This window comes from Aspergillus tubingensis, assembly GCF_013340325.1.
Source record: "Aspergillus tubingensis WU-2223L DNA, scaffold_2, whole genome shotgun sequence".
NCBI lineage: Eukaryota > Fungi > Ascomycota > Eurotiomycetes > Eurotiales > Aspergillaceae > Aspergillus > Aspergillus tubingensis.
Window position 1 is genome coordinate 1149062 of NW_023336276.1, and position 21002 is coordinate 1170063.

General features: G+C 51.0%; 9 protein-coding genes across 9 annotated transcripts; 5 read left to right on the forward strand and 4 right to left on the reverse strand.

Moving 5' to 3' along the window:
* Window positions 1–2: 2 nt before the first annotated feature.
* AtWU_00966 (HesA/MoeB/ThiF family protein) lies at window positions 3–1590 on the forward strand (the record flags this gene model as incomplete). The annotated part of the gene is made up of 3 exons (XM_035496081.1): window positions 3–231; window positions 302–515; window positions 585–1590. 3 exons carry the CDS (start codon window positions 3–5, stop codon window positions 1588–1590), a joined length of 1449 nt encoding a protein of 482 aa, XP_035351974.1.
* Window positions 1591–2860: 1270 nt separating this feature from the next.
* Window positions 2861–6296, forward strand: AtWU_00967 (uncharacterized protein; the record flags this gene model as incomplete). The annotated part of the gene is made up of 6 exons (XM_035496082.1): window positions 2861–3015; window positions 3066–3098; window positions 3151–4489; window positions 4540–5672; window positions 5732–6088; window positions 6170–6296. 6 exons carry the CDS (start codon window positions 2861–2863, stop codon window positions 6294–6296), a joined length of 3144 nt encoding a protein of 1047 aa, XP_035351975.1.
* Window positions 6297–6726: 430 nt separating this feature from the next.
* On the forward strand, window positions 6727–7748 carry AtWU_00968 (short chain dehydrogenase/reductase; the record flags this gene model as incomplete). The annotated part of the gene is made up of 3 exons (XM_035496083.1): window positions 6727–7129; window positions 7203–7537; window positions 7602–7748. The coding sequence occupies 3 exons, from the start codon at window positions 6727–6729 to the stop codon at window positions 7746–7748; spliced, it is 885 nt and encodes a 294-aa protein (XP_035351976.1).
* Window positions 7749–8252: 504 nt separating this feature from the next.
* On the forward strand, window positions 8253–9970 carry AtWU_00969 (MFS transporter; the record flags this gene model as incomplete). The annotated part of the gene is made up of 3 exons (XM_035496084.1): window positions 8253–8495; window positions 8558–9301; window positions 9350–9970. The coding sequence occupies 3 exons, from the start codon at window positions 8253–8255 to the stop codon at window positions 9968–9970; spliced, it is 1608 nt and encodes a 535-aa protein (XP_035351977.1).
* A 432-nt stretch (window positions 9971–10402) lies between these two features.
* AtWU_00970 (uncharacterized protein) lies at window positions 10403–10747 on the reverse strand (the record flags this gene model as incomplete). Its single annotated transcript, XM_035496085.1, has 1 exon — window positions 10403–10747. The coding sequence occupies one exon, from the start codon at window positions 10745–10747 to the stop codon at window positions 10403–10405; it is 345 nt and encodes a 114-aa protein (XP_035351978.1).
* Window positions 10748–11949: 1202 nt separating this feature from the next.
* AtWU_00971 (polysaccharide lyase family 1 protein) lies at window positions 11950–13298 on the reverse strand (the record flags this gene model as incomplete). The annotated part of the gene is made up of 5 exons (XM_035496086.1): window positions 11950–12285; window positions 12337–12570; window positions 12629–12725; window positions 12772–12897; window positions 12952–13298. The coding sequence occupies 5 exons, from the start codon at window positions 13296–13298 to the stop codon at window positions 11950–11952; spliced, it is 1140 nt and encodes a 379-aa protein (XP_035351979.1).
* Window positions 13299–16408: 3110 nt separating this feature from the next.
* On the forward strand, window positions 16409–17428 carry sdh2 (succinate dehydrogenase iron-sulfur protein subunit SDH2; the record flags this gene model as incomplete). Its single annotated transcript, XM_035496087.1, has 3 exons — window positions 16409–16832; window positions 16898–17049; window positions 17105–17428. 3 exons carry the CDS (start codon window positions 16409–16411, stop codon window positions 17426–17428), a joined length of 900 nt encoding a protein of 299 aa, XP_035351980.1.
* A 738-nt stretch (window positions 17429–18166) lies between these two features.
* Window positions 18167–19033, reverse strand: AtWU_00973 (class II fructose-bisphosphate aldolase; the record flags this gene model as incomplete). Its single annotated transcript, XM_035496088.1, has 1 exon — window positions 18167–19033. One exon carries the CDS (start codon window positions 19031–19033, stop codon window positions 18167–18169), a length of 867 nt encoding a protein of 288 aa, XP_035351981.1.
* Window positions 19034–19259: 226 nt separating this feature from the next.
* AtWU_00974 (NAD(P)-dependent oxidoreductase) lies at window positions 19260–20667 on the reverse strand (the record flags this gene model as incomplete). The annotated part of the gene is made up of 3 exons (XM_035496089.1): window positions 19260–19820; window positions 19869–20362; window positions 20412–20667. 3 exons carry the CDS (start codon window positions 20665–20667, stop codon window positions 19260–19262), a joined length of 1311 nt encoding a protein of 436 aa, XP_035351982.1.
* Window positions 20668–21002: the final 335 nt, after the last annotated feature.

Consider the following 21002-nt stretch of genomic DNA (forward strand, 5'->3'; position numbering starts at 1 on the left):
CCATGAACGGACTCGAACAGACGTGCGCATCTTTGCGCACGCAGATTGCTGCTACTGAAGCCAAACTTGCTGACCTGAAGCGTGAGCTCGAAGTCGCAGAACAGGCTGCGAGCCACAAAAGCCAGAATGCAGCGGACGCTGAAGAGGGATCTGAGAGGAGGTGGCCCCTTCTAGACGAAGAGTATCGACGCTATGGGAGGCAGATGATCGTGCCACAGCTAGGAATACAAGGTTCGTGAACTGTGCTCCTCCCCTGGGTTTGGGAGATCTAGGATTACTGACTAGTGCTTTCGCAACTCAGGGCAGCTGAAACTCCGGTCGGCAAAGGTGTTGATCGTAGGAGCTGGTGGGTTGGGATGTCCGGCAGCTTTGTATCTTGCTGGAGCTGGCGTTGGTACGCTCGGACTTGTGGATGGAGATGCTGTGGAGTCGTCGAATCTCCATCGTCAGGTCTTACATCGGACAAGGAATATTGGGAAGTTGAAGGTGGATAGTGCTATTGAGTACTTGAAGGAGTGAGTTGATATCTGGGAATCATTTACTATTATTTGTGCAGTATACTGACCATGGGCTGCTTATTCTAGGCTGAACCCTCACTCCAAGTACATCGCTCACAGGGAACATCTGGCGCCTGAAGCTGCCCCAGAGATCTTCAGCAACTACGACCTGATTCTCGATTGCACGGATAACCCCGCGACTCGATATCTCATCTCGGATACTGCGGTGCTCCTGGGTAAACCACTGGTGTCGGCCTCTGCTCTGCGCACAGAAGGCCAACTCATGGTATTGAATAACCCTCCCCGACCTGCCGGCGACAAGACCGGAGGTCCTTGCTACCGCTGCGTTTTTCCGAAGCCGCCTCCAGCGAATACTGTCACAAGCTGCGCGGATGGGGGTATCGTGGGCCCCGTGGTGGGAACAATGGGTGTTTTGCAGGCCCTAGAAGCAATTAAGGTCATTACAGCAGACGAAACAGTTACAACCCCGCCGCCATCATTGCACATCTTCTCCGCATACTCTACACCTCTCTTCCGCACGATCAAACTTCGCTCTCGTCGGCCAAATTGCGCGGTGTGCTCCGCCGAGGCCACAGTCACGGTGGATACTGTCCGCTCTGGCTCTACCGACTACATCTTCTTCTGCGGTACCGCAGGTCCAGAAAACTTGCTCTCACCCGAGGAGCGCATCACACCACGCGAGTATCGTACAAGGCATCATGGCAAGGAGGAAAAGGAACCGACAATCATCGACGTCAGGGAGAAGGTCCAGTACGACATCTGTAGTCTGGACAATAGCGTCAATATCCCGATATCCACAATACTGGCTTCCTCGGCGAGCTCTATGAGTAACGGGGACTCGTCGGCCGATGGTGTGCCTGCGTTACCTCCATGGGTGCCAGCGGACGTAGCGTCATCGCAGTCTACTGACCCCGTGTATGTGGTGTGTCGACTGGGCAATGATTCCCAGGTTGCTGTTAAGAAGCTGAAGGAGCTGGGATTGGATCAAGGAGGAAAGAGGGTTGTGGCTGATATCCGGGGTGGATTTCGTGCTTGGAAAGAGCAGGTTGATCCTGAGTGGCCTGAGTACTAGATTTCGTAGTAGACTAGATGGTCGTATTGTATGTAAATAGTTGTCAATGGATATGGTGTATGACGTATCGTTGCAATTTCTCTGTCAAATAAATCGTACGATCAAGAAATCCCTATCCTTCACGCGCGATAAGCATGAAGGGGGAACGTAACTGGCAGAAAGGAGGAAAAAGAAGGGGTTCAAAAAACAAATCCCTCGAAGGGATTCGTACCCACAATGCTATTCAAGATTGTGGAGACAGACAGTCGTGATGAGCGACCGCTCGACTATTGGAAGGCTAACATAAAAGAGCGACTGTCGATAATGATTTTCATTGCAATCTATTATCGAGTCTGAATTGGAGCAGGAGCTGACATTCAGGTCACTTGCCTTGACTGCCACGAATTCTACTCCTCACAAATCTCCTGGTCTTCATCGCTAAAGAAAAGCAAGCATCCCCTCTCTCATCTTCTGCGCCATAATCCAATTGAGTATGCCAGTTCTTTCCCCCAATTTATCTGTCTATGCAAACCAGACATGATCGTTGATCTAATTATCAACAGGTAGAATAACATCCAGTACGATGATGTCGATTCCTGCATGGCAGTGGGTCCATCCACCAAGCATCCGGGCAGTTCCAACCATTCCAGCCAATTCCAGGCACCACGCGGCATCTCCGTTCAGTCTGGAGCCCGTCAAGTTACCGAGATCCGAGTCTTGGTATCTCACTCTGCAAGTCTGAAGCTGGTCTTATCTTCACTACTACATCTGCTGGTAAAGCGACCCATTCAACACGAGCACAACCTAGACTAGCTTATCGGTAAACAGAGGCAACAAATCACCGACTCGGTGTAAAAACTGGTTGTGCTCTTGGCAGACGGCCCAAGGATCCACTTGGGAAAGTCGGCGGTCGATCGCCACTACTTCGACTGTTGCGAAGTTTAAACTTCTCCCTCTCTGGACTCTTTTCTTCCTTTTCCGAAGCAAGAAGCGAAGCGAAAATCCCCCGCGGCCACACAAATCCTTGCCGGAGATACTCCAGCTTACGCAACTACCTGCTTTCTTCTTCCTCGCCCAGTCCAATAAGCGTTCAATCCGCACAGGTCTGCGAGAGTTTAGCCGAGTTGCATCTGGCGTCGCCGATCGCATCACGTGGTCTGGGGAAGTGAGGCCGTGGATGAGGGGCCGGCTCGTGCCCCGGATTTTTGGATCAATCCTATCTGGCATTCAGGGGTGAGATCGAGCGAAAAGAGCTTTGTCGTCGGTAGGTGTACATAAAATACACTTCACGATGGCAGCTCAGGTCGACTCGGACCAGTCCTCCTCGCGGGTCTTACCCGGCGAAGATGATGGACGACGGAACCGCGAATGGAAGCTCTTCAGCAAGCTGAAACGGGGTTGGAAGAGCTTGGAGCTGGATATGCCGACTCTGCTTCTTATGATGAAGTATGTTCTGTGTCTCTCAACTGCCGAGCTTGTATTGATTGGTTTCGCAGGGGTGCCCTTGCACCAACAATTTGTGTAGCTATGTAAGTTCACCCACAATCCTCTGCTACTTATGCCAGACTAACAAACATGAAGATATCAAGCGGATGCTGTGGCATCGCTTTTCAATACTGTCGGATATCTAGTGGCCATCATTTCCGTCTTGGGATTCTCAATCATGCCTCGGGCCAAGTTCATTCAAATGATGGTCCTCGACATATTAGCTGTCTGTGTTGCATCAGCTGTTGCTCTACTAATGATGTACTCGTGTGTCAAGGCACGGGAGCATTCTGAGTCTGCCACTGCCGCTGCCGACGGAAGCACAGCATACAACTCGTCTGCAGCAGCCGTCAGTGGCGTTTGGTTGTTCTTTGAGATCTACCTGGTTCACACCTTTCGAGCCAAATTTCAGCAGTTCCAGTTTCCCGTGATTATCTATTCGATTGTTGCCAATGTTGCTTTTGTTTATGCTTCTAGGCTTGGGACCATGGCTGCTGCGATTGCGCTCGTCAAGAAATTGCTCGAAGCATGCCTAACCGGGTTGGGAGTGGCAACGGGTGTCTCGTTGTTCATACTTCCAAAAAGTACCCGAGGCATCGTCTTCAAGCAGATGGCCGGCTACATCGGCGGCCTGCGTGCTGCCCTCAATGCACACACGGCGTACTTTGAGACGTTGGAAAAGGACGACATGTTCGGGAGGGCAGAGACGTACGATTCGACCGTAGAGAAGGTCACCGATAAGGGTAAGGTGTATAGCCCCGAGGCGCAGGCTATCCGTACAGCCTGTCAGAAAGTCACAGACCTTCATGCAAAAATTCATGGCGATTTGACATTCGCAAAGCGCGAAGTTGCAATTGGGAAGCTTGGGCCAGATGATCTCCAAGCCATCTTCCGACACCTGCGCCAGACCATGATACCCGTAGTCGGGTTAAGTTTTGTTGTGGACATATTCCAGCGCTTGTCTGACTACAACAAATGGAACCAGCCCATCGACGCGACTGGGGCAGAAATTCCCGATCAGGTACGCCAGAGGGTTAGACTGGAGTGGAACGAGATCATGAGAGCAGTCCATGATCCTTTCAGCTCAATGATTCACACAATTGACGAGGGTCTGCATCATGTGTCTCTTCAGCTTGAGCTAACGAAGCCGCCAAAACCATCGAAAGCGGGCAAAGAGCCGGAAGATGTAGAGGCAACGGCTAGTCCGAAACCAGGCGAGAAAGGCTTTGGCGAATATTACGAGAAAAAGCTTCGCAACTTCAAGTACGCCAAGCGGGTTGCCCTGCGAACTTGGAGCGAAGAGAAGGGGATAATATTGCCACCTGACTTTTTCGAGCACCCGTCATCTGTACATTTGGATGTGGACGATATTCCTGATGACAAGTTTGGAGTCGGCCGAGACAGGAGCCGACGGCAGCTGTACTTAATTCTCTATGTAAGCTTGCTCTTATACTTTTATGTCTACTGATGCTGACTATATCACAGGTGGAGCAGCTGCTCGAATCAACTGGCCACGTTGTCCATGATTTTATCCAGTTTGCAGACGAGAAGGTTGCAAGTGGGAAGCTCGCACGGAAGCGCCTCGTAATCCCTGGCTCAAAGCGTTTGCTGAAATGGTTCATCAGCGCTTTCAAGGCGGAGGACTCACATGAGGATGACAACTTGGGTGGTGACATCAACTCACAGAACAACATCCTTCAACTGGGCGAGGCTTATAAGCACCGAAAGGATCCGGAACACCTGCCGCCGGAGAATACGTTGGAGAAAATCGGTGACAAGATTCGCCTCATACCTACAGCATTACGCTCTCCTGAGTCGGCTTATGGATTCCGAGTTGCGTGCGCTACGATGACCGTTGCTGTGGTTGCTTTCCTTCACGACACTCAGGACTTCTTTGTCAAGCAGCGATTTGTTTGGGCCATGATCATGGTCAACCTCAGCATGTCACCCACATCCGGCCAAAGCATATTCGGCTTCGTTCTTCGTCTCCTCGGTACGGTCCTGGCCATGGTGCTCAGTCTATTGGCATGGTATATCCCGGGGCAGAAGACCCCTGGCATCATCGTATTCCTGTTCATATTCTTGACGTGCGTTTTCTACGTGCCGATCAAGATTTTCCGCTTCCGAATCATTGGAATCATCACCATCATCTCTACATCGATGATCGTGGGCTACGAGCTCGAGGTGCGCAAGATTGGAGAAGAGGTGGCCAGTTCCAATGGCCAGCAGTACTATCCAATTTACCTCCTGGGCCCGTATCGACTGGCCACTGTGAGCGCTGGTATAGCCGTGGCCTTCATATGGACATTCTTCCCTTATCCGATCTCGGAACACTCCGTTCTACGCCAAAGTCTAGGAGCCTCTTTGTACCTCCTAGCCAACTACTACTCCGTTATCCACGAGACCGTAAATGCGCGCATGCGCGGCGACGAGGGTGATCTAGCACTGAAGACATCATCAGGCCGCCGGCTTCTGAAGGCGCGTAACAAGGTGTTCTCAAAGCAAATGTTAATGTTGAACAACCTCCGAACGTATGCCGGCTTCCTGAACTGGGAAGTCGCCATCGGCGGTCGCTTTCCAAAAAAGCGTTACAACAGTATCATAACCTGCATCGAAAAGTGCGTATCCCCCACCCTCTACTACCCATAATGACACTCACAATTCTAACTACCACCAGCATCGTAAGCTACCTCAGTCTCCTAGGCTACGCCTCCGACACCCTCCTCCAACTCGACGGCGATGACGAATCCGACTCCGCCTGGGTCCACGACTTCAAAAGACTAGTCGCCAGCGCCCGCGTCACAACCCACGAAATCACCACCGTGCTCTGTCTCCTCTCCGCAAGCATAACAAACCGTCAACCGCTACCTCCGTATCTGAAAACACCCCGTCCATACAGTTTCTCCAAGCGTCTGGAGGCGCTTGACAAGGATATTCTCAGTCTGCGACACATCGCAGAGCCAGGGTTCGCTACGTTTTCCGTACTGCAGATCTCGACACGTTGCATTGTGGGTGATGTGGAGAGATTGATGAGGTGAGTGGTTTTTTCCTTCCTTCCACTTCATTCATGAAGCTGGGATGAAATTTGCTAATGAGTGTGATTTATTTGGTATAGGGACGTCAAAGCCCTAGTAGGCGAGCTGGACTTCTCGTTCCATGCTATAAGTACGGCGCATAGTGTCAAGTCGTCGGCGGAGGTGTCGCGGCTTTCGAGACCGCCGTCACGCGATAAGTTGGATTAATTAATTGATTGATTGATTAATGAGGCATGAGTGATTGATTGATTGATTGAGTGATGTATATACCCGATAGATATTTTGATGTTGTTGCCATGTTGTGGGGAGTATGCGATGGCATTAGTCCTAATTGATAGTGTATACAAAGTAGCGCAGACCAGGGACCTGAGCACCAGCAAAACAATCAATAATTCTACTTAATCAGAAACCAGATTCATAAATCCAAGCAGAGTTCCTTTCCCCCATCATATTGACAACCATAAGAACTCCTTACTTACTACCTACAGTACTAATAACCGACAACCCCGCATCTCCTCATCATCCCATCACCCCCTCTCTTCCCCATCACACCATTCAGTACTTAACTTACTATATTATATAACCAATCCACATACTCACCCACAACCACAACCCCAACCCCAACTAGTATGATACAATGACCACAACCAACACAACAATCCTCATAACCGGCGCCGCCGGAGGCATCGGCCTGGCCACATCGCGGCACTTCAACGCCCTCCACCCGACCAGCACCATCATCCTCACTGATCTGCTCACTCACCAAGAGACCACTGAATCCCTGATCCAGGGTACATTCCCGCATCCGGAAAAGGCAGTCTTTCTTCCCGCTGATATTCTGGACTGGGGACAAATGACACGGCTGTTTAGGACGATTGCGCGGGAATATGGTGGGGTGGATGTGGTGGTTGCGAATGCGGGGATGATGGAGTCTACGTCTGTGTTGGATTTGGAGGATGTTGATGAGGAGACGGGGGAGTTGAGGGAGGGTTTGGAGGCGAGGAGGGTGGTGGGTGTTAATTTGTTGGGGACTTTGAGTAGTATGTTTACCTATCTTGTTTTCTTGAGTTTTCTGGGGTGTGTTGTGCTAATGGTGTTGATGATGGTGTGAAGCACTGCGACTGGCAATGTATCACATGAAAGAGAATAAGAACGGGTCAATTGTGCTGGTGGCTTCTACGTCGGGTTATTTTGGAGGAACGGGTGTCACGGCTTATGTGGCTTCCAAGCATGGTGTTGTGGGGTTGCTTCGGGCATCGCAAGTGACAGCGCAAAAGTATGGCATTCGGGTTAATGCCGTTGCACCGTTTATGACCCCGACTAGAATGACGGCTGGTTTGTCTCAGAGCTGGCAGGATGCTGGGCTCGAAGCGAACTCTCCTGAGCGGGTGGCGGAGGTTATTGAGCAGGTCGGGATGGATACGGACCGAAGGGGCTCTTGTATGCTGGTGAGTACACTGAATCGCACAAGTGATTGTGATATACAGTCGCACTAAGGGAATTATGTGCTAGGTTGCTGGAAGATTTCTCAGAGAGATGGAGTCGACAAGGATGGAATTGCTCCCATCATGGCTAGGTCAAGACGTTGCGGATTTCATGGCGAAAGCAATGAAGTTTATTGCAGATATCGGAGGCTATGTGCTTCCTGCTCGTCTATAGAGAGATTGGTTACATGCATTCACGTGAATGGTGTCCTCCGGGATGGCATGGAGCAACTCTTCTACAACGCTTTAGATCACTGCTCCGGGATTAAGTCACCGAGGTCAGAGCTCACATACCAGTCATTGCGCGGCAGCCCCTTTGCCCCAGTAGCCAGAGTTGGACCTTGAGTTTCCAGGACGGAGGAATGTGAGAACCACCAATCAGGCAGCTCGTGTATCATAGTTGTGCTGAGCCAATCGTCACAGCTGCCCAGTAACCAGCCCTCATCCCCATGTTCAGCTTAGGTGCCTGTATCTCCCCAGGAACATGTGCCTCTACCACGCGGTCTGTGCCATGCCCCTTGCATTTCGTACTCTCACCATCTGTCCTTTTCGAGTGCTGTAGCAGACCCCTTCCAGAACGATGATAGCCTAGTGTGAAGTCCTATTTGACCAGCGTATTCCTCCACGTGTCGTGGAAACTGTCCAGCGTGCCCGCGAGAGACCTGCGGTACCATTCCTTATGGGAGTTGAGTATATTGAATTCAGCCATGCGAAGGATGGCCTGGAGCCGCAACTTTGCAATTGTGCTAGTTCTCAGAACCTGGTCGAGGTTGCCAGCGCAGAGCATCTGCGCCACAATGCCGCGGCGAATCTGGCTGCGGAATGGAAACTCGGTGTTAAAGAATGGCTGGTCCTGACCTGCGTCTCTTTATTGATGACAATGGATGCCTTCAATGCGACCGTAGTGCTTCCCCTGATGACAGTATGTGTGTTCATATGTCCGTCCCCATCTAAATGTCTGATCACCTGATATGGATAGAGCAGAATCTATCAGCCACATCTGAACAGCCACTCGGAAACACACTATGGATTGAGGCATCATACCTTCTGGCTAGTGCGGCAAGCCAGCCATTCTCTGTCATGCTCGCAGCAATTTTTGGGGTAGGGCCTATTGCCCTTGGAGCTGCTGTGCTGGCCACAGTGGGAACGGGGGTCTGTAGTGGTTCGATGAGCTTAGCTTGTCTGGTTCCAGGGCGGTTTGTCCAAGGCGTAGGCTGTGGGGGAGTAATTGCGACCTCGCTTCTGATGATAGATGAAGTCATCCCATATCCTCACCAGGCCCGATTTACTGGGTATGCCTTTCAGACTCGAGTGGTCGGGGCCATTGTTGGCCTCATCTTCGGTGGGTTGCTTGTCGATCACGCCGTCTGGACCTTTTATGCCAGTCTCGTCTTCTGCGCACTCGGACTTTTGGTCATTCCGTTCGCAGTTGAGTTGCGGACGTACAAGCGTATCGCAAAGTGCAAAGCGTGCGAGCTTGACTGGCAGGGTGCCGTGTTGACTTTTATGGGAATGGGCTGCCTTCTCATAGGCATCAATTGGGGCGGGATATTATACGACTGGACTAATTGGCACGTACTGGTAGTCCTTGGTGCAGGAGCAGCCTCGATCATCGTCCTAATCCTGTACGAGAGTCTGTGGTCCGTCCACCCGCTTTTCTCGTCGACAATCTTCAGCAGCATCGCAAGGACCATGTTGTACCTAGGTAGCTTGCTGCACGGATTCTTGGTAAGTCATCGGCTTGTGGAAACGGACGAAATCACTGACTTGCGATAGTTATCCTGCCATCTCCTGAACTGTGCCTTTTATCTAAGACTAGTCCAAGACTTATCGTCTGTATTCGAAGGGCTCAGCCTCCTCACGGTCCTCAGCCCGACATTAGTAGCGCTCATTCTGACAGAAAAGGTGAGACTTTTGCGAGGCCCGAGTACCTTCCCCTGGATGGTCCGGATCGGATGGTTGTGCAGCGTCCTTGCGACAGGCTTCTTCATTATCCTAGACGACAGCACTCCACCTCAAATATGGGTTTTCATCTTGCTTGGTGCAGGAATAGGCCACTCCCTCCTTATTTCTGGGTACCACCGGGGCGTGCACCATATACACCAGCCGAGCAGAGATAGTGAGCACTATCCAGCATCAACCATCCTCATGTACTCTCTTCTGCGGACGTGGGGGATGTGTATCGCTGTTCCAGTTGGCGGGGCGATCGTTTTGCATCGAATAGTGAGGGAAGAGGGCGCAGAGAGAAGTCACGTGGAATTCCATGCAGGCGAGGCCTCTTTATCGCAGCAGGGCAGGGATCAGAAGGAGATGCTTGTAGGTGGGTTCCATATGCTGTGGCGAGTTATGGTCGGGGCTTCTGCTTTAGGAGGCGTCAGCTCGCTATTTGTGAAATGATGTATAGCAGAGTGTGGTGTGACATTAGGAAACGATTGAATGCATGTACTGAAGGATATTCACATACCGATGAACATGTAGATGAGAAGGCTACCCATTGTGCAAGATATGAGTCGGTGGGATGGCTAAACTAAACGGGAAGGAACTTCAGCTTCACGGCATCCACCATCTACTTTCCCTACCAGTTACTACACACAAGAAAGATGGAAGTGGAAATCACAGTAATTTATTCAAGGCCAACACAAGCAACCTAGTTGAGATACTAAATCCAACTCAAAAGAGACATCAGAAACGTCTCGCTAACAAACATTGTCATACTAGAGGAGGTGGTATCAAAAGACAAACAACATCGCTTCGAATACCAATACAGCAAATTAACCAAGAGCAATACATCATAGAGATACCTCAAAGGAGGAAAGTTACATCATTCAATCACTTCCCCTCTTCATCTTCGTCATCATCATCATACTGACCCTTATTCTTCTTAGGATGAGGCGTAGGCACTCTCTTCAACGGAGAACCAAATTCATAATCATCAATCCCCATAAACTCGACGACTTCACCTTCAATAACACGGATGCTCTGTTCATCGTCTTTGGTAGTAGGCTCCTCGACAACACCATCAACGGCAAAAGGAGAATGATGGGACACCTTCTGCCTCTTCTTCGGCGGCTCATTGTCGTTGCCATTAGACTTGGAGACATACATAGGGGCGGCTGGCTGACTCTTGGCTTTGACTACCTTAAGCCATTTGGAGAAGGACACAATCTTGTCCATTTCAACTGTTGTTGGTCGTAAAAAGAGGATGGTTGGTATGGTTAGAGAAAGAGAAGAGTGGATGGATAGCAGCTTGCAAGAGCAAAAGCAAGAGCAAGTATAATAATTTAGAATGTGTTCTTTGATCGAACTTCAAGCGTAGTAAGTGAAGGAGTAGGTAGTTGAAGGAGGGAAAGAGTAAAAGATTTCAGCTTGGAAGGAACGGAGGGGCTCTTATACTTCCCTTCAAATAAGGCTTATGACTCCTTCTATGTTCTATATATCACGTCTACCTCATCGATTATACCTCTTTGGGCCAATAGCTGAGTTTGATCTGTAACTACTAGTAGTGGTTCCGCTGGATGGGGGTAATACACAGCCCTATAGGGAAACATGGACTAGTGATGTATACACACCCTTACGTCTACAAATCAAGTCTTGACACACTCCCCCAAGTGTTGAGGTATAGTGACATCAGAAAATTTAGTGGATTTGACTTGGTTTGTTATTCTCGAGTTCGTTCTCGACTTTGCGTACAAATGTACAAGTTTCATCTATGTCATCCTGTGCGCCAAGGATGAGGTCACAAATGAGTTCGGTCGTAGATGATAGCGCATAATGAAGATGAATATTTAAGTCAATCCCCAAGCTTAATGAGAAGTCCTTCTTGCTCGTCAACTGAGTTTAAAGGATTGTAGAATAAGATCAAATATGATCCTTATAGCAGCTTGTATAATGCACATACTGTACGGGGTATTGTTATCGTGATATCTTGATGTATGTTTGAGTTACTTTGCTACTTCTTGTTTTCATATTGAAAAGGGTAAATCCTGAGTCAGTTTGGATGCAAAGAACATTCGATTCCAGGATGATGCATATACTAATGAAGAACTGTTTGGGGGTGAAGTATATCCTGCTCGGCTATCCAGATTAGGCCTTTGTTCCTATTTTGGGATAACGGGTGGAAAGTTTAATTGCCGACCGCCATCTTATCAGATATTTTTCATTGTATACTCGTCGCTACATGTGAAGAGGGGGTAAAAAAACTACTTGATCAGTAGACAGAGAATAATCTCATTGTGCTGGCTGGTTATCAACCACATTAGGGTCGTGAACACTCCCCATGAGTAATTATAGAAGTAGATACACGAAAGGTAACTTATCAACAACACCGCGTCCCCTGATTACATCCACTGCTAATTAGTGTAAATGAGTTAACTCATTTACAGGTTGCCCTGACCGGCGTTGGCAACAACGCTAGAGGCAACAGAGGTGTAAGCCGAAGCAGAGGCAATGTTCTTGCCCTCGAAGTCGGAGAGGAAAGAGGTGCTGTCCTCGGAGAAAGTGCCGGAGGAGCCGAAGCCGTTGATGACACAGTCACGGCCAAGGTAGGTGGAGCAGACTTCACCGGCGGTGGTGGAGGGGACGGTGAAGGCCTCGCCCTCATAGGTCTCAAGAACAGTGTCAACGTTCTGGAAAACGTTACCCTCAGCCAAGACGTAGCCACCCTCACCGATCTCGAAGGCGTGGCCGGAGATGTCGTACCAGTAGTTGTTGACCTATGTTGGTGGTTAGTTGAGTCGAAGGTGACCGGCAGAGATAGAACTTACAGCGTGGAGGAGAGTGTTGTCCTGGACCTTGGGGGAACGGCCGGAGGTGTGGTAGATGTAGTTGCCCTTCATGGTGACCAAGTCGGCGTCACCGTCAAGGTAGATGGCCCAGTAGTGGTAGCCATCGCAGGTGGCGGAGTAGTCGGAGACACCGTCAATGTAGTTGTTGGTGAGAGAGACGCGGTTGTCGGCGCTGGTTCCGAGGACGTAGTGCTGGCGACCAATGCGGGCGGTCTGTCATTTGTTAACTTGACGCTCTTGATTTAGTAAAAGTGAAGAAGTGAAGGCTTACAGTAACGTGGTCGATCCAGACCAGGTCGCAGTCATCAAGAGTAATAGCATCACCACCCCAGACGTACTTGGCGTTGATGTCGGTAACGGCGATGTTCCTGATTTTGTTAGAGTAATTTCCAAATGACACTGAGTATAACCTACTGGATGATGATGTTCTCAGCACCGCTGACAATGCGGAGACCCTTGCCCTTAATGGCACCAGAGGAGCCCTCACCGATGAGGGACTTGTTGGAGGTGACGGTGATACCGAGGGTACCAGCGTTGTAGCTATTCAAGGTTAGATACGAGATCAAAAGCGGATGACAGCCGGCAAGGACATACTATTCAACGCTGACAGAGGGAGCATCGGGCTCGTAGTTCTCGCACCAGTCGTCCTGGTCAATAGCAACCTGGCAAGCGGAGGCGGTACCCCAGGGAGCGCAACCAGTGCCAGTGGTAGTACCTTCGCTGTCGGTGAAGTCGAAGGTCTTGGTCAGGACAATGACGCGGGCCTCATCGTCTCCGAGGTAGGAGACCAGCTCATCGATAGTATCGGGGTAGACGGGGGTGGCACTGCCACCACCGGTAACGCCCTCGGCGAAACCCTCAGCAGAGCCGGACACGCCGACGGCAGCGGCGGAACCAGCGAAAACAGCGGCAGCAGCGCTGAAGATAGTAGAGTACTTCATGATGAAGTGTTTAGAACCAGCTAAGAAGGGGAAAGAAAGACTAAAGTGAAGAGAGAGGTATGCAGAGGAAAGGAAAGGAAAGGAAGGAATGGTTTGATACAGAAGAGGTCAACCTGGATGGGATTGGGGCTTTTTATAGGGAAGACTGACTCGTCAGGTTGACGGAAGCATCTGACAAGAATCTGATAGAGCTTCACCTTTGGCTCAGACCCATTCTGGGTAAATTGGACGGATGATCAGTATGAAACGGCCAAGTGCATCTTTGATTAGTAGCCAAGGGCTATCGAGCCAAACCGTTGATTCTTCTCGGTCACTCCACCGGCGCTAAAGTCGGTACTGACCGAGCAGGTAGTCGAAGGAGATCCATCATATCGGACCATGGATGGAGTGATAGGCATCGATGACAACCAAGATGGGAAGGGGTGAGAGGAGTAGTAGCCACATGGTTTGTCCATCGCGGTGATGGCCCCTGTTCGTGGACAGTGAGCTGGATGGTCCACTGTACTGTCTGGCTGTTGAAGGTCATAGGTGGACCTTGGGAACGAGTCGGGGGATTTACGGCGTTTCATGATGCCCGCGCCGGCGCACTTAGTCTCGGTAGTCTAAAGTAGTCCATCCACTCGGGCTGGTGGGCCTCAGGATTGAAATTCTGTAAAGAAGCAATTCCTCCGTCTTGGCAGAGTCCTTGTGGCAATGATAGACGGGAAAATACCGAATGCGACCATCAGGGTGTAGCTAGTAGTTTGAGGATGTTGCGGATGGAAGGCTGGACGTGCTTGACAGTTAGGGCTGTTCATCACTGGTGAAGAACAAGAGGGGAACCGAGGGGGCGATTCTGCATCACCATTCCAGCAGCTTTGAAGAGTTTTACTTCCTTGACTTCCACTGAGACCGATTTTGTTTCAATTATTAATGGCTTCAGTACTCCCCACGCCTCTCTTTATCTTTAGTCGGTCTTCTGGTCAAATGAGAGCAGCTGGAAAAGCTGCGCGAAATAAGGAAAAAAAAAAACGAATTAGGCGTTCTTGGTAAGGCGCCAGGAACGCCGGCCAAGTGGTCCACAGTGGAACCGTCCTCGGATTTCGGTGATAGCAATACACCAGTGACCACCCATTAAGTCGACGGCCGAGCAGCTATTACTCCTCGAGTTTCGACTCCAGTGCAGAAATTTAGCCATCCAAATTTAGCATCGGCCTGGTTGACTGACTGATAATTTTGTCATCTAGTCTGGACAGCTGAGTGGTCACGATAAGGTGGGAATATGTCGGACTCCGTAGGCATCAATTACCACTCATTTCTATCACGAATCAGGGGAGATGGGGTAACGTTGCCCCTATCAATCATAAATCCGGTCCATCTGCACACTATACTGAGACATTTTGCTGTTAAGCTTGGATTCCGGCGTCTTGGCTCATCAAGCTTCGAAGCCGTAGAAGGAGCTTATTCCACGCCAAAAGAAGATACCGAATCAGACAATATGGGGTGGTAGTCTAATTAAACCCCATCTATGTGGTCTGTCTAGCCTGTCTAGAACCTGGTGAGCCACATCGCGGTACCACTCGCCCTTTGATGAGGACCGTAACATCACCCCAGTTGGAGCTATCGAACTAGGCCAGCTACGATCAGACGCTTGGGTACCGGGCGCCCGATAGGGGTTAATTGTGGACTTGTTGGCACTCAAGATTATGCTTAACCGAAACCAGAATCTTCCCCGAGGCTGTCGTGTTTACCTCTGATGACTTCCTTGATATTGAATACGATGCCTGCCGCTTGCAAGTGCTGCGCCCATTGGATTGGCTAGTCTCAGAAGTGGCAGCCAAACCCCGCTCTTGGACAGCATCACGAGTTGAGGATGGGAGCAATCATGAGCTCGTATGATATTATTGCAGAAAGTAGGTTGGTGATATATTGCTTGAGTAAATGACCAAGGGGTATTCGGAACCACCCGGAAGAGACTTGTTGGTTCTAGCCTCACCAAGGCCACTGTTCACTTCAAACGTCGAGCTTTCTCGGCGGTGGTCCTTTACTTTGATCATAATAGATAAGTTCATTCCGTATTATGCTTGAAAAAAACGCATCTTGCGTCAATTCCTTGTGAGGAACGTAGATGTAGAAAGTCAACCGGCAAAACAGTCGGGGATGGATTTCCGCATGGGGGGGGAGACTTCATGCGGGAGTAATATAGATTCGTCATTCCTAGGCCGCCACCGGCATTTTTCTGCATGTTGATGGGCCACCGATGCAGGCTACTGCAATGTGATAAAGTGCGGGTGATGCATAATTCCACTACCGCACACGAAGGAAGCAAGCGTGAGTGGAATTCCACCAAGACGAGAATGAGATTAGAATGGTGGAGATGCCCAATCGGGGATAGCTTGTATGCCTGATATTGTCGTCTCTTGCTGCCCTATTGCCTTATGGCCTTGTGGCCTTGTGGCCTGGACACCTATAATTTCTGCCTTGGCGCCTTAGACAGTTGATGCCTTCTTGCCTGATTATCATGGCTGCAGTTTATCCTTGCCTTGTGGCCTTAGGCATAAATGTTTCGGAACGGCAAATGATTTCGGCTCCGTTTCCCCTTTGGGATATTGCCTGTTGGCCGAGCAGACTCGAGTTACACGGACGTCGAAGAGGACAGTGGGGTTAGATATCAGTAAGGGACGCTATGTCTGCTCTCATTAAGCTACTTACTCGGATTGAACATAATTCGGCTTCAATTGACTTCCGATTCGAGGTCACTGAGTGGAATTATATTCAATCCAGTGCCTCGCCGTGTATCCCCGACGCTTGCAATTAGGCTTTGCGTGATTGGCCAGCACCAGCTGAGTCAGCCATTTGCCGGCCGCCAGACCCGAGGTTACCTTGAGCTGCCAAAGGCGACAAAACATCGCCAGAACCGATCGACTTCACTTCCTCGTGCCTCCCTTGGACCTCGTTTGTCGTTGCCGCTGGCTGGCTGCTCTTCTTTCAGGCCTCTCTCCTCTCCCTCCACCGCCATCGACATTCTTTCGGTCTCATTGACCTCTCCTACTCGCGCATATCCTATTTTTCGCCATCTGGTAGATCCCTCGCCCCCCGATCGACCGTGATCTCTTTCTCGACCGCCCACAATGGCTGCCCTTCGCACGACCTCGCGCCTGTTCGCTTCCTCGAAGCCGCTGTTCCGCCCAGCCGCCTTCACTCGCTCCTATGCGACCGTTGACGCCCTTTCCCAGGTGAGCGCAAGCGGCCACGCGAGCAGCAAGACCATTCCCGAATCTAAGACTTCGAATGTGCAGGACCCCAACCCCTCGGAGCAGCCCCGGGTCAAGACTTTCCATGTCTACCGCTGGAACCCCGATCAGCCCACCGAGAAGCCCAAGATGCAGTCTTACTCCCTGGATCTGAACAAGACCGGTCCCATGATGCTGGATGCCCTGATCCGCATCAAGAACGAGATGGACCCCACCCTGACTTTCCGGAGAAGTTGCAGAGAGGGTATCTGTGGAAGTTGCGCGATGAACATTGACGGTGTCAACACCCTGGCTTGCCTGTGTATGTTGTCCTGGAGTGCTTGGAGCGATGTCCCGGCTCGGTGGCGCTGACCTTTTGCTGTATAGGCCGTATCCCCACCGATACCGCCAAGGAGTCTCGCATCTACCCTCTGCCTCACACCTACGTCGTCAAGGACTTGGTCCCCGATTTGACCTACTTCTACAAGCAGTACAAGTCGATCAAGCCTTACCTGCAGCGCGACACCCCGACCGCGGATGTAAGTATTGACAGCGTGTGCTGCGATGTGGGCTTTTTTATTGACAAGTGTATAGGGTCTTGAGAACCGCCAGAGCCCCGAGGAGCGTAAGAAGCTGGACGGTCTGTATGAGTGCATTCTGTGCGCTTGCTGCTCTACCTCCTGCCCCTCGTACTGGTGGAACAGCGAGGAGTACCTTGGACCCGCCATCCTCCTCCAGTCCTACCGTTGGTTGGCCGATTCCCGTGACGAGAAGACCGCCGAGCGTAAGGCCGCTCTCGACAACAGCATGAGCGTGTACCGTTGCCACACCATTCTCAACTGCTCGCGGACCTGCCCCAAGGGCCTGAACCCCGCACGGGCCATTGCGGAGATCAAGAAGATGATGACTGCTCATTAGAGAAGTGACACGAGATCTAAAAAGAATTGCTTTCTCTTTGTGCATTACGTCTTGTGTGGCTGGGTATTTTTCCTTCTTTCCTATCCCATTTCTTTTTGGTTAATTCGTGTCTGAGCTTTATTCCCTCCATCTCCGAGGTCTTTCATGTCGGATGTGTTTCAATAGGTGTAAATTGTGAATGTGATTTATAGCCATGGCGGTCAGCCAGTGATCAATTGAGTATATACTATGGATGATCTAGTGTAGGCATGTGTAGGGTACTGGTGATAATTATCAGGCTGTGTCAATTCGGTTTCATACCTATTATATATACTGGTGTATACACCGTGATTTCAATAATTTAGCACCACAATCTACCATTTTCAATTGGATTTCAATACTGTATGGCCATGCTAGAATCCCTCGGGAATCAGATGGTCTAGACCTGGTCTCTGCCAGTTCATGAACTTATATTCTGCCGCCAGTACCCAACATCATCATGATTAAGTAAGTATACTACACAGTACCGTCTGGTCATGTTCTCTCATCTCAAGATACATAACCCCTAGTAAAGACAAAACAATCCAGTAATCGATACTAGCAGTACTTCAATTCCTACCACCAACAATCATTCAAGGTATTCCCACACAATCTATATATACTAAGATAGAGCAACAACCACATGAGATATAGTAGTATAAAACCAGACCACCCTCTCACAACCAACTTCAACAACCCAGAAAGCCATTGAAACAACAATTAATACCTCCCCCCCGACCCCAAAACCTCAATACACCTCCCAACCGCCTCCTCCATCCTAGCCGTCGCCTCCTCCACCAACCCCATCACCCCGACCCCCTTCTCCCCAGCCCTCCTCTCCATAACACCCACCCACTCCCCATTCAACACCTTATTAATATTCACCTTACTAACCCCAGCCCCAACACACCGATCAAAAATCCCCTTATCAAACGGATCCGCCCCATGCAACACCAACCTCACCCTCCCACCAACCCTCTCCCTAATCCTCTCCAACCGATCATACTCCAACCGAATCCCCCGGGGCCCATAACTCCCATGCACATTGCCAAAAGCCGGAGCCAGCCAATCAATCCCCGTGTTAACGAACTCCTCCGCCTCCTCGGGGGTCGTCAACACCCCCTCCAGGTCTGCAGTGTCCGAGACGCCGTCTTCCCCGCCCTCGATCCGCCCGGGCTCGGCTTCTGTCGCGATGCCCCGCTCGTGGCAGTAGGCGACGAGTTCGCGCGTTAACGAGAGGTTCTCGGCTTTCTCGTAATGTGACATGTCGATCATGATGCTGTCGAATCCGGGGGTGATGTCTGCGGCTTGGCGGACTATTTCGGGGGTTTGTGCGTGGTCCAGGTGTACGGTTATGGGGACGGAGGCGTTGCGGGCTGCTTCGGCGGCGGCGTGCACGAGGATGGACCCGGCGTATTGGAGAGCCCAGGGGAAGAGGAGGATCATGGCTGGGGAGCGGTGCTTTTCGGCGGCGCGGACTGTGGCTAGGATGCCTTCTAGGTTGTAGCAACACATGGCGGGCACGCCGTAGTGGTGCTGGTAGGCGTGGTCGAGGATGGGGAGGGCGCGGTTGTTGGGGAGGGGCATGGTGGTGGTGGTGGTGGTAGTTTTGGTTGAGAGGAAGGGGATATAAGTGATGAATGGGGGTATTGGAGAAGTAGATTAGTTGTGTGAGTATGTGTGAAGGGTAGTCTTATAGTTCTGTCGCGACGGAATGGTTGATGTTGACTCCACTATTTACAGCCGGAGTTGCTCCGACCCTTATGAGATCATTCCTGATGATATTAAATTCTGATTATTTCGGCGGCTAAGTCTACGGATAAACACGGATTACGCTGGTGCTGGCCTCCGAACCATACCCTTGGCCCTTGGACATCAATAATACGCTCAGTGCTGCGTTGCCGAGATGGAGCGGGCAGTGCATGTCCCGCGCCTTCTGCACCACTTTCTCTAACCGACCTACCACCGCATCCAGAGTTTCTGAGCCAGCTGGTGCCTGTGCGCCGATTTTACCCTCAATCATCTCCAGTCCTCTCGTGACGAATACCTTGCTTCCACCCGCTGCGTCGCTGACAAGTTCGAAGAATTGCGCCATATCGACACCTAGTGACCGTGCGAAAGCGATGGCTTCTGCAGCCGCGACAAGGTTGACGCATTGCATGAGGTCAAGCACGAGCTGTATAGCGGCTTCTGGATCCTCGGTTGCTGAGGAAGTATCGAGGTCTTTGAGTGGATGCGAGTAGTACTGGCGGATCATAGCGGAGTCATCCTTGGGGCCGTAACCTTGTATAAGAGCGGAGAGATAGATCTGCTCTGCAGTCGCACAGAGTGGAATTGGAAAGTTGTTCTGACGCGCTGAGGTAGTAATGATGCCCTGATAAGGTCAGTACGCATGGTAATGGCAGGGGCAGGTGCAGCCTACGGCATCCTTCAAGATGATTGTCAGAGCACTCGCCCCAGGATTCCAATCTTCCTCCACCATCCGAGGAAAACGGTTCTCATGCATCCAGGTCCACGCTTCTGAGCTCTTGATCCGTTCTGCTGTATTCACTGCGTCCAGGCCCAGATGCGCCGCGAAACCCATAGCCTCGCTGGCACCCAAGATGTGGATGGCAGCCAGCACCTGATGTACCATCTTCATGTTACTACCGGCTCCCACTCCTCCAGGGACAAGATAGAGCTTGCTTGGGGCAGACATAGTCTGCAGCAAATCGCGCGCAATTTGCAGCGCAGAGTCGGAGCCACCCGCCATGATGGAGAGGGTGCCATCCGCGGCGCGCTTCGCACCTCCTGAGACTGGCGCATCAACAAAGTGGATATCTGATCGACCTCGAGAGGCGAGTTCTGCAGCGACAGATTGCGCATATGAGGCGGCGACGGTGGAGCAAAGGAGGAGGGTTGCATTTTGGGGGAGGTCTATTATGTTAGCTCGAGGGAATCACTGGCTAGCTAGGGAGGTACATACATTGCACAACGCCCTTATCTCCGAAGAGGACGGTCTGCGCCTGTGGCGCAGATGCTACCATGCAGACGTAGAAAGACTTTCCTTCCGCTGATTCACGCAGCGAGGAGGCGGGTGTGCCCCCCGCAGCCTGGAATCGCTGCACCGAGGCTGGAAAGACATCGTAGCCGTAAACAGGGTATCCTTCGTGGACAAGGTGGGTGGCCATGCCGAAGCCCATGGCCCCGAGGCCGACAAAGCCAATGGCTGGTTTAGACATCTTCAATTCCAAATATGCGCTTTAGCTTCTTGAGCTGTAATCTTTGTCGCGTGGATCGACACCATTTATGGAGGGGAAATGGGTCGCTGTGAAGTCCGAGGACGTGGGGGATACCGTGGGGGGTTCGGAGGCGGTCCGATCAACACAATTGCTGGTGGACCCTGAACACTGCTAGTCGCATCACCTTTACACATATCTCCTCCGAGCTTGGGACATGCTCCGAAACCCTTGCCCCGAGGGAGGGACCCCCGAATTGTTCTGGCGCTCGGTCGGTCGTTGTTGAAGCCGATACTATGAGGTATCACGAGCTGATGATCGGCAGGTCCGTTGACAGT